This window comes from Danaus plexippus, chromosome 26 (genome assembly GCF_018135715.1).
Source record: "Danaus plexippus chromosome 26, MEX_DaPlex, whole genome shotgun sequence".
In the NCBI taxonomy this organism is placed as follows: Eukaryota; Metazoa; Arthropoda; class Insecta; order Lepidoptera; family Nymphalidae; genus Danaus; species Danaus plexippus.
Window position 1 is genome coordinate 2,739,965 of NC_083554.1, and position 12,112 is coordinate 2,752,076.

The 12,112-nt window shown below is 31.3% G+C and overlaps 2 protein-coding genes across 2 annotated transcripts; one reads left to right on the forward strand and one right to left on the reverse strand.

Annotated features, from left to right (window-relative positions):
• Nucleotides 1-194: 194 nt before the first annotated feature.
• Nucleotides 195-1,401, reverse strand: LOC133319704 (AT-rich interactive domain-containing protein 3A-like). Its single transcript, XM_061524956.1, has 4 exons — nt 1,100-1,401; nt 940-1,030; nt 718-827; nt 195-351 (listed from the first exon to the last, which is right to left on the reverse strand). Exons 1-4 carry the CDS (start codon nt 1,192-1,194, stop codon nt 195-197), a joined length of 453 nt encoding a protein of 150 aa, XP_061380940.1. The 5' UTR covers nt 1,195-1,401.
• A 1,170-nt stretch (nt 1,402-2,571) lies between these two features.
• Nucleotides 2,572-12,028, forward strand: LOC116774544 (RNA cytidine acetyltransferase). The gene is made up of 18 exons (XM_061524892.1): nt 2,572-2,789; nt 2,900-2,994; nt 3,086-3,245; nt 3,482-3,618; nt 4,184-4,346; nt 4,695-4,837; nt 5,465-5,741; nt 6,106-6,321; nt 6,703-6,930; nt 7,043-7,188; nt 7,363-7,510; nt 7,868-8,010; nt 8,454-8,591; nt 9,029-9,225; nt 9,791-9,960; nt 10,170-10,412; nt 10,684-10,817; nt 11,909-12,028. Exons 1-18 carry the CDS (start codon nt 2,682-2,684, stop codon nt 12,006-12,008), a joined length of 2,946 nt encoding a protein of 981 aa, XP_061380876.1. The 5' UTR covers nt 2,572-2,681; the 3' UTR covers nt 12,009-12,028.
• Nucleotides 12,029-12,112: the final 84 nt, after the last annotated feature.

The following is a 12,112-nucleotide window of genomic DNA, read 5'->3' on the forward strand; positions in this document are numbered from 1 at the left end:
TCTATATTCAAGTAATGATCAATTCAAATATTTTCTATTTACAAATAGGATTCAAATTTGCAACCTACAATCATATTTCAGCAATTATCTTATTTGAATTTTTGTTAATTTTAATACATGTTAATAGACCATAGTAATATAATATTAATTTAACAATCAACATATTTTCAATTTTAATTATATATTATTCTATGTTATGTTATTACAAATCCTTGTAATCGATTCTTGCCTGATATATAAGTGCCGCTACCAAATGATATGCGTGGCATTCCACCGCCCCTGCCACGACGAGGGTCATCGTCCATATCTAAGTCATCATCTCTACCTGGTGGACCTTTAGCTCTTTCATATCTACAATATTTTACAATATAATTAGTGAACAACACATGTACAGATTTAATAAATATTAGTTAACAATTATAATGACAATGTCCTATATCCATGTCAAAAGTCTGGTATATGTATAAAATATACAAATATAAAATTATGACCAAGAAATGTCTGTACATAAATATTTTTATGTAAATATCTGTAAACATATGGTATCTATGCTAAGACTGATTTTTACTATTGACATCATATCAAGGCATTACCCAGCTTTGTTGATTGTTTTGGGAAACTGTTTATCACACAAAAGAATTAAATGTGGACAGACATATTGCCCGCAGTTTGTAGTTAATATAAAACATAATATCATATATTTTTTAACATTCTTACTTCTCCAAATACATTCCATATATTCTCCTCAATAATGTAGACCCATTAACACATGGATGTGGCAAGTGGAGCTGACGCAAAAATGTCTCCCAGGTATCATTTTGATTAACCTAGAAATTATTAGATTTATTTACGATGATACACAATAATTTGAAAATTGTGACATTAATAAACATGAAATGTAACATTTCTATTAAAATATATTGGAACAAGCATACTTACTTTGCTAAGACCTCCTCTTTGTTGAACTAATGAGTACAAGAGATACAAATCTATATCTACACCATTAACAACCGGTATTTTATAAGGGATACTGAAAGATAAACAAAGTTCCATTATAAAGCGAACTATCAGGAATTATGTATTATATGAAAAATCTTACTTTTTGCTTTCATTAAACTGCTTAAGTTCTTTCAAAAATGCTTCTTTGTCTTGAACATAATTTCTAGATTTCGTATTTATTTGAGATTTTGCCATTTTTATGGTTGTGGAGGCAACCTAAGATGCCCTTGGATTTTAAGAATGTTCCAACACGTTTGTCTTAAAACAAACAACACTAAATTATCAAAACTTTGAAGTGTAACATGTTTTAGGCTTCAAAAACGTAATTTCAGTAATTAAATTGGAAAAGACCCGATAATTCACAATCGGATTCTGTAATACAATTGACAGTGACACTATGTACTGGAGCATCGACGCGAATGGTGTTGTTAGAAAAAAATATTAAAAATAAAGCTTATTGATAAAACTTTGTATATTATAGGAGTGTGTATTTTTATTTGTCTACATGTTTCTTTTACATTACTCGTATCTTTCATTTTAAGATCGAAAAAAGAGTGAATTTTTAATCTGAACTGAATTAAATAAATATGTAACACTTTTTTCAATTCTAATGGATGTACATGCTTTACCATTTTATTTAAATGAGAAATTATTCAGGACTTTCATTATATATAAAATAGAACATAAATCTTAAATTCAATTCAAGTTAAATAATAAAAAAGTTTATTAGTTTAAAAGTGCTATAAGTTATATTTAATGAGTTTGTTACCTGTAACGTAAATACTCATTGACGGTTTCAATATATTCAATCATAAATTTATATTGTTAAAATGAAAAGAAATTATATATGGAAGAAAACTTACAAAATTTTGTTGCAGACTTAAAAAAAGATGTAAGTACGTGAAGAAGGCATCCAACACAAAAGTCTCTTGTGCAAAATTACACCTTAATTTAAACAAAATCAGTGCCCCAAAAACGTACTTATTGGAATATAAATAAAATTGCATATTTTTTCCTTACATACCTTTCTAGAAAGAGGACTTATATTTTATTATGCCTATACATTTTTCATTGCCAGTATGGTTTAATTTATAATTTAATTTACAAGATCAAATTTAGTTTTTCATTGTCGAATGATATGACTAGCATTTGATGTAATTGTATTTATAAAAAATGTTATTAATGTTAGACTCTCAGGGGTTTTGTTATTAAAATTCGAAATTTAAATAAAGTGCAGAATATTTTTAAATACATCATTTTTACTATAAATATATATATAAACACTATTCTTTTTAGAATCTTCATATAAATTGGTTATATCTCAAAGTAATAATAGCTCTTCAGTTTTAAGCTTCACAAGTATTCCTGGAAGTACAAAAATCCATATGCACTGGATTTATACCTTTTGAAATAGTAGTGGTAGTTCTAAATAGACATAATTAATTTTGCATATTGAAATAAAATAAATACTTATAAAAAGAGATTTTAAATTCTTTTCATTACCCCTTTAGAGTCTGTCTTAAAATATTGATCCTTCAGAATAATAAATGTCATCTATCAAAGTCGAACTTAAATGTGACTTCTGAATTATGATTACAATTTACAAACAGTAAATACATGTGGTTTTAGGTTATCAAGGCAAAGTAGACGTTACTTTAAATAAAATCCAAAAATATTTTAAAATGGTAAAGAAAAAAATTGATAACCGTATAAGAGTTTTAATAGAAAATGGTGTTAAACTTGGACATCGGACCATGTTTTTACTTGTTGGCGATAAAAGTAGAGATCAGGTGAGATTTTACCATTAATCATTAATTATAAAATCTCTTAAATTTTCAATTGTCATTCATAATTTTTTAACCTCATCACAGTTGATCAAAAACGTTTTAATATGTTCCAGGTGCCAATATTGTATGATATGCTTTTAAAATCAACAGTAAAATCTAGGCCGACAGTATTGTGGTGTTACAAAAATAAAGATGAGGCTATAAGCAAGTAAGATATGCTCATACAAATCATCCTAATAATTTTTCATACATCAATTTTGAAATCTGTAAATGAAAGTCATACATTTTTAATTCCTTAGTCATGGACGTAAGAGAGCTAAGAAGATCGCGGCGGGCAAATTAGAAGTATCAGAGGAGTGTTTGTTTGATGCGTTCAGAGTAGCTACAACAATTCATGGCCGGTACTATTCAGAGAGTCATACCATGCTTGGTCAGACATACGGAGTGTGTGTGCTGCAGGTGGGATTTGCCTATTTTCAAATATATCAATGTTTTTTTTTAAAAGAAATTATTGTTTTCAATATTAAAACCAAATTGTTCTATGATGTCAAGTTATTGGAACAATATTGTAGTAATAACTGTGATCCAAATCTTATTGTACACTAAAATATTTTGTGTAAAAGAAAAATCATAAAATTAATTCTTCTATAGCAATATCTATAATGAACAGGTTTTTATGAATATGTGTTTTGTAGGATTTTGAAGCTTTAACACCAAATTTGATGGCTCGTACTATAGAAACAGTTGAAGGCGGCGGACTTATTATATTTCTGTTGAAAACCATGAATTCATTGAGACAGCTGCATTCAATAACAATGGATGTTCACTCAAGGTGAGGTAACACATGTGATATAAGCATTATAAATTTATTAGTATTAAAAGTGGTCTCATATCTACTTTTCCTTGAATATTCTGCTATGCACAGCATCACTTAAGATTAATCTTACTTTTAATTATTTATATATTTGTTTCTCCAGTCAGCCATAGCACATGTTTGCATCATAAAATTGAATACTGAGTTTCCAGTTTTTTTTATAAATCTTTGCATGATGATACTAGGAGATGCACCTTTGCAAGTCGAGGGAAGTGACCTGAGTGTTACGGTACTGAACCACTCTTTTTTTATCATTGGTTTCTTTATCTAGGTATCTTTTTTGTAAATTTCACCTTAGCCAACTGGGCTACCAAATACATAAAACTTCGATTAATAGGACAATTGGTTGCCGTCAGGTCATTCATATCCGTGGATGAATGTCCTGGGTCGCCAGTTTCGCTTTTCACGTTTCGCTCGCTTCGCTAACTTCACTCAATCCATGATTAAAAATTTAGAAACCTGCTATATGTAGTCTAACAATCGAAATTTGTGGTAATGCTATTGAAACATCAATACTGTCCAGGTTTAAGACGGAGGCCTACGACACTGTTGTGAATCGTTTCAATGAGCGCTTCTTGTTATCCCTGGCGGATAATCCTCGGTGTCTAGTTCTGGATGACTCCTTGACAGTACTTCCTATATCATCATGGACTGCCCAAATTCAACCTGTTGATGTTGTTCCAGAGGTTAGTAATATTTATGTATATTGTCTGATTTTCTATAGTCTATTTGTAAGATTATTTTTTATCTGTGGTTCACTTATATCTACCAGTTGGTATAAATAGTGATATAAAAAAAGTATAAAAATTACATTGTTATTAATTTCTACATTTCGCCCCGTGTTTTTTATTCTAATGTCAACATTGTTATTTTTTTTATTAAAAAATGATACAAGTCGGACGCTCCTTTAACAAAAATAACACTTAAACATATAATTTTCAGACTTTTTGAAAATACCTCGTTCTACACTATGTTATATTTTGGTTCCTTATAATATGAATAATTAAACGAACTAATGTCTTTGTGCATTTCAGAGTGTAAATCCGAAACTGACTGAATTAGTGTCATCACTATCGGACACTCCACCGGCGGGGATGTTGGTGTCTCTCTGCCGGACATACGACCAGGCGACCGCCCTTGTGGCGCTTATAAACACACTCGCCGACAAACAGTCAAGGTTACTAAACTATTACCTAAATAATAATGTTCAAAACACAGTGATGATATATACATACGTATATTAATTGTCTAGTAATATTTTTTTGCTTTATCCAGAAATACAGATACTAAATAACAATAAATTAGAAAATTCTATACCTTTAACCTTTTGGTACTGATTTCATAAGTGGAATATCTGTACTAATAAAAAATAAATGATTTTAAATATTAAAATACTCGATTTTTACTATAAATTGTAATGTTTGCGCTTATCATGTATACGTAGCACATATGTATCTAAAAATACTTTTTTTTTAATATTTTTATCTGTCCATTGATTTGTTGGTTCCCTCTTATCTCTGAAACGGCTGGACCGATTTTGACGGGACTTTCATTAGCATGAGCTATTTCGTAATGAATGTCCCATAAATTATGAGAAGTAACTGAAACTACATTTAAATTAGTATTCACAGTTATTTTCATATAAGTAATAAATAAAATATTCGACGCGTAAGAATTCGATGGAAGATTAGTTTTTTTTAATTTTAAAAGCATTATTAGAAATAGACAATGGTAAATAAAAACATTTAAAATAAAGCAAGCGTACAATTCTATACAAATAATAAGTATGTATGAATATTTCTAGGCCTCCACATTGTCTAACAGCCGCTAGAGGCAGAGGTAAATCCGCCTGTCTCGGCCTCGCCGTAGCGGCCGCCGTAGCCCTCGGTTACGTCAACATATACGTGACTTCCCCTCACCCCGAGAACCTTATAACACTGTTCGAGTTCGTACTGAGAGGCTTAGACGCTTGTCTATATCAAGAACACATAGATTATAACATAGTGAGGTCAACGAACCCTGATTTTAAGAAAGCTATTGTGAGAATTAACATTGCAAGGAATTCTCGTCAAACTGTACAGGTGAGCTATTTTAATTTATTAATAAAACGTAGTTAGGTATTAATATATATTATTTATTGGAATTATTATTATTTTTATTAATGCATGTTGCTTTCATAAGACTCAAAAGTTTCAGTCTAATTGATGTCAACAATTATTTCCTAAACTTTTCTTATTAAATTTTTTTAAGTATTCCTCTATACCTTACTATATACATATATAGGCGTAGGCGATTCTTAATCAATAATGAATAGAATCTATTAAAAATGATACAGATACACAGTTTCTACCGTTTGAGGTCATTAAATTACTTGCGGGTAGTTTCAAAGATTACTAATTAAAATATAAACCATAAATATTTATATAAGTTATATTTCCTCCACAGTACATAACTCCGGACGACCACTCTCTGCTGGCAGCTGCGGACCTTGTGCTAGTAGACGAAGCGGCCGCCATCCCCCTACCACACGTCGCGGCGGCCGCTACCAAGGCACCGCTCGCCTTACTGTCGTCTACAGTATCTGGGTACGAGGGAACCGGCCGAGCGCTGTCCGTCAAACTGTTCAGTCAGCTGCAGACGGAGTACAACGCACCACCACCCGTCAGTTATATATGATATTGATTGTATAATGAGATTTTAAATTCTTTTCAATACCCCTCTATAGCCTGTCTCTAAAATAATGAACCGTCAGAATAATAAACGTCACCTGTCAAAGTCAAACTTAAATGTGACTTCTGAATTATGAAAACTACGCGACACTGGCAGAATATACTGTGCACGTCTTTGCACGAATGAAGGCCATAATATTAAAAAAAAAAGAATTACGATTGCAACTCACAAACTCTAAATACATGTTGTTTTACGCTATCAAGGCTATGTAGACGTTACTTCAAATAATATAAACTAATTTTTAAAATGGTAAAAAAGAAAAAAATTGATAACAATATAAGAGTTCTGATATCATTATATTTATACCAACAGATAAAACTCGAGGAACCGATCCGTTATCGTTCCGGTGATCCGGTGGAAGCTTGGCTGTGTTCCCTGCTGTGTCTGGACTCCCCTCCCCCCTCCCCAGGCGCCGGCGCGCCCCCCCCTACCGCCTGCGACCTCGTGCGTGTCAACAGAGACACCTTATTCTGTTACCACCGCGCAGCCGAAGTATTCCTTCACAGATTAGTATCTATATACGTGGCCAGTCATTATAAGGTAATAATCATTGTAGAATTCTATTGTCATTTATACTCAAAAATATTTTTTTTAATAGTTATTATTTATATTCATTATACAAGTGACATTAATGTAACATCTGTATTTCCAGAACAGTCCAAACGACCTCCAACTGTTATCGGACGCGCCAGCACACAACCTGTTCGTGTTGCTCGCCCCCACCTGCCCCAAAGGATCGACTTTGCCTGAAATTATGTGTGTCATGCAGATATGTATGGAGGGAAACATCAGCGACAAGTAAATTATCATTATAATGTCGTTTTGCATAAATATATTAATAAATATAAATAAAAACAAATTAATCTCCTATTTTGTTTTGTTATAAAAATTCATGTTACATAAATAATTGCTATAAAAAAATAAAAATAAATTATGTGAAAGATTTATTTGTAAGTGGGATAATTTATCCAGGTCTGTGAAAGACAGTCTGGGTCGGGGTCGCAAGGCGGCCGGTGACCTCATTCCGTGGAACGTCTGTGAACAATTTGGCGATAGAGATTTCCCAAAATTGTCGGGAGCGAGAATTGTGAGGATAGCAACACATCCCAGCTATCAACGGGTACATAGATAAAAAATATATTAATACACATTATATAAGACGAAGCGTTTGTACGATACAGATTATAAAAGTACTATGTCTATATGTTTGGTATCAGCCAATGTATTATTTGAAGTGTAGAATGTCATCACCTCCTTTAAAATTTTGATTCATAATAATTAATCCCACATTGCAAATATTATGCTAACGTTTTGTAATTTAATATTTGCATGTACAAGATTAAAATATATATTTTTTTTACATATAAATTATTCATGCAAATTTATCAAATTAATTTATATAAAAACACTTAATTATAATAATGTATAGATTTAAATTATATTAAGATTAATACAGTATTTTTTTTTTCTTCATCAGATGGGCTATGGCAAGCGGGCCTTACAGCAGTTAGCTGCATACTACTCGGGAGAAATTTTATGTTCGGATGAAATACACAGCGACGAAGACAATGATGTTGACAAACAGACAGACACTTTACAGACTGAGGATATACGGCCCAGGTAATGTATGAGATATACTAATAACATACAAGTATCCTGGAATCTGGGTTAGTTTAAAAATCTAATAGCATAATTTGTGTTGATATTACGAATGTTGTCAAAAAAAATTATTAAAATTTTTGTTCATTTGGTTGTCTTTGTTATTAATATATTTTAAAATAATATCTTCTCAATTAGTTCTTGTGCTTCTTCTGTAAAACACATCTAAAACATTGACATTTTCATACTTATAATATTGAATCATTTCTTGGCGATCAATAGACAAAAAAAAACGCAAGTCTGTAATATTATACTGTGATTAATATTGTTGTAATATCAATTGCTTTAGAAATGAACCTCTTTTTTTATATAATATCACTTTTTTCTGTCGGTTAACAAAATGTATGCCCATAATTTCTACGGGATAGAGTTGTGAGTAACTATACATTTTTCTATTCTTCCAGAGCCAAGCCTCCGACACTACTGAGACGTTTGACGGAGATGAGAGCGGAAAATTTGGACTATTTGGGTACGAGCTTTGGACTGACTGAGGACTTACTGAAGTTTTGGAAATCACAGAAATATATGCCGGTCTATGTCAGGTAGATAAAATTTTGTTGCAAGTGGCGCCATCTGTGCTGTACTAATTATAATATACTATAATCCTTAGAATTATTTTTATGACTAATTATAATAAATTGTGACACTGAATCATTGTAATATTTATGGCAACATTTAAGTATCAACCTGTATTTGAAAAGTATAAATACTGGCTTCAGCCATTTATTAGGATATTACTGGAAGTAACGCTGAAAATAAAAGATTAAGTCTGAAACTGTACCTCGGAAAATATATTAAAATTACCGACGTTAGAATCAACTTTAATCAAATTTGGCATTTTTTTCAAATATTTATTATAATAAATTAATAAATTATATTTAAAAAAATTCCAGAAAGTAATTAATTAATTCAAAATAGTGCCTAGTCATCCGTACCAAACAAAATTTGATTATTATTTAATATGTATGTATGCTTTCAGTCAAAAAGCTAATGAACTAACGGGCGAATATTCGTGTATAATGATACGCTCATTACACACTAGCGACTGGCTGGCCGCGTACAACGCAGACTTCAGACTCAGGTTCTCCAGACTACTGTGCAGGTCGTTCAGGAAGCTGCCCGCGTCACTAGCGCTCTCCACCTTACACAATGATAGCATTAAAATTGATAAGCCCAGTGAGTATAATGATGTATTATAATATAAATATTAATACAACTAGTTGTTACAAAGATTAAGTATATTTGTTTAAGGAACTTTTTTAAATTAAAATATGATGAGTATATGACGTGCTACTGAAACAATTAATATAACTATAGTCGAAAAATGTATTAAAAAATAAATTTAATATACATTTTATATAATAACATTATTATTTTTTAATCAGAATGTCTTTAATTTTATTTTTGTAGTTGAAAGAACAATTCTTAAATAATTTAAAATAACATTCAGATGTATTTTTTCATTACTTTTATTATATATATATATATTGCTTTCTATATAAATGATCATTGTAGTAAAATGTTTGTTTGATATTCCTTGTTGTTAATGTTCTCGCTATATTTGGTTACTTTTTAAATATTTTTTTCTTATAACACCCTCCACGTCAAAATTAATTTAAAACTTAGTAGAAACTGTTCCAGTAAATTGTTTTAAACCTTACGAAATTATTTATGTAGTACAACCCGTACGTTAACCAATAAATGACTGTAATAACAATTAATATAAAAATTCTTGTAACAGAATTAACGAAGGAGATCATTCAGCAATATTTGTCCGGTCACGATATGTCTCGTGTGGAGTCCTACACGAGGCAGCAGTCGGAGTATCGTTTGATAACTGACTTACTGTCACCGCTGGCTCACATCGTGTTCCATACTAAGAATAAAATTAAAATGGACGCCATACAGAAGGTAAAACGGTGTGCTAACGCTTACCACGCGTGTGCTCCGGACTAAATATGTAGCGTATTAAGTTATACTTTTATAAATCCATATGAGGTCTGAAGACGAAAATTGATATTTGCATAAAATTAAGCTTTTTCTAACGCTGATATATTTTGTCTTGATAGTAGTGAAGAGATTTTTATTTTGTTTTAGTATTAATTTAATGTATTTTTCAGGTTACCTTCATAGCGATGGGTTTCCAAACGAAGGACGTTGACGATATAGCGAGCGAGCTAGGGCTGCCCAGCTCACAGATACTAGCCAAGTTCTATGAAGCCTGCAAGAAGATTAATACCGCGCTAAATTCTATTCTAGAAGATACCGCGGCCAAAGAAATGGGCATAGAAGGTGATGCAGAAGTTAAAAGTGACGAACCATTGAAACAAAGTCTGCACGACGAACTGTCGAAAGCTGCCAAGGTATTGTTTGCTATCGGTATTATAATGATTTTTAAATACAGAAATAAATTTGGTTTTTAAATGTGTCTGTTTTATTTTTTCGACTTTAATTAATTTTAATATTATCTTTTAGCGGTTGATATAAAGATTTTAAAGTACATAAGAAATTTCAGTCGTTTAACCATGATAAAAATCACTTTTATGTAATAATTTGTACGGGAACTACTTTTATTTTTTATATATCCGTGAATAATATATAAGAAAATTGTCCCAAAAACCTTAAATTTTTTAGGAATTGGATCGCAAGCAACGTAAGGAGTTATCACGTCTGATGGGTGAAGACCTGCAGCAATACAGCATCAAGGGAAGCGACCTCGACTGGGGCAAGGCTGCTAAAAAAACACAGGGAATCGTCTCGGTTAAGAGGTGAGATAATATTATTTAAGCAATTATCTATCTGTATTATGTAGGTTTAAATATTTTTTTGTTCCATGATACATGATTAAATGTCTGAGGTACAGTTTAAGACTTAATTCTTAATGTTCAGCGTTACTTCCAGTAATGTCTTAAAAGATGGTTGAAGCCGGTATTTATAGTTTGCAAATTAAAGTTGATACTTATGTGTTTCCATAAAAATTACAATGGTTCAGTGTTACAATTACTTACAATCAGTCATAAAAATTATTCTAAGGATTATAGTATATTATAATTAGTACGGCACAGATGGCGCCACTTGTAACGAAGTAATAAGACATTGAGTAAGTAATATTAAGGATTTGTAACATAAAAAATAGCTTAGATATAATAATATATTAAGTTATTATCACAAATACGAATGATTTGTTAAACACTCACCTTTATATATAAAATATTGTCACGAAGATGTTGAACAAGCCATGTTCAGTTACACCCAGAATACCTCAAGTGTGTAGTCTGCTTTATTTTAAATCTTTTACTCTACTACAATTTTGCCCGACTTTTTATGCCTAGCCATATTTTTTTTTCTTTTTATTAACTTGGAAATCCTTTCTATAAATGCAATGTAAAATATTATTTTTCGGGTAAGTATTTTGTGATACGAATTATTTTTTAAAATTTGGAACGGGGATTAATATTATGAGCTTCTCCGTTATACATATATATGTATATATATGTTGTTGAATTTAGAATCACTTAATTGTTTATAAAGACTATGACGTCACCAGTGCCTTTGTTCTTGATTATCGTCAGTCTCAGGCTATTGAAGGTTACTTCGTAGACATTTTCATGAATCTTTTATTTCGAAGAGGTCCGTTCCTGGTAATGGCTCGAGCGAGACTGATTTTAATTTGTACCTTCGTCTCTATTTATACCAACCGACACTCGTTGCTGTGACTTGCACTTCCACAGGTGGCTAAGCAGGTGACACCTGATAAATTCTTATTCAAATACTACCTTCAATAATTGATTATTCAAATGGTAGGAATTGCGCCAATATATACTTGGACAAGTCTTATGTCTAACATTAATTGTTACAGCGGAGAGAAAAGGCTCGGTGAGGACAGTAAAGAAATCGATGATCTTATAGAGGCTCACTCCAACAAGAAAAAGAAGAAGAAGAAACATGTTAGGAATTAAATAAAATAAAGATAACATTATACATGACGTTTTATTTGATTTAATAAAGGCCAATTTTTCTATTAATAACTTCCTGAAAGCTCTCCGTCGGTGTCGGTCAAAGC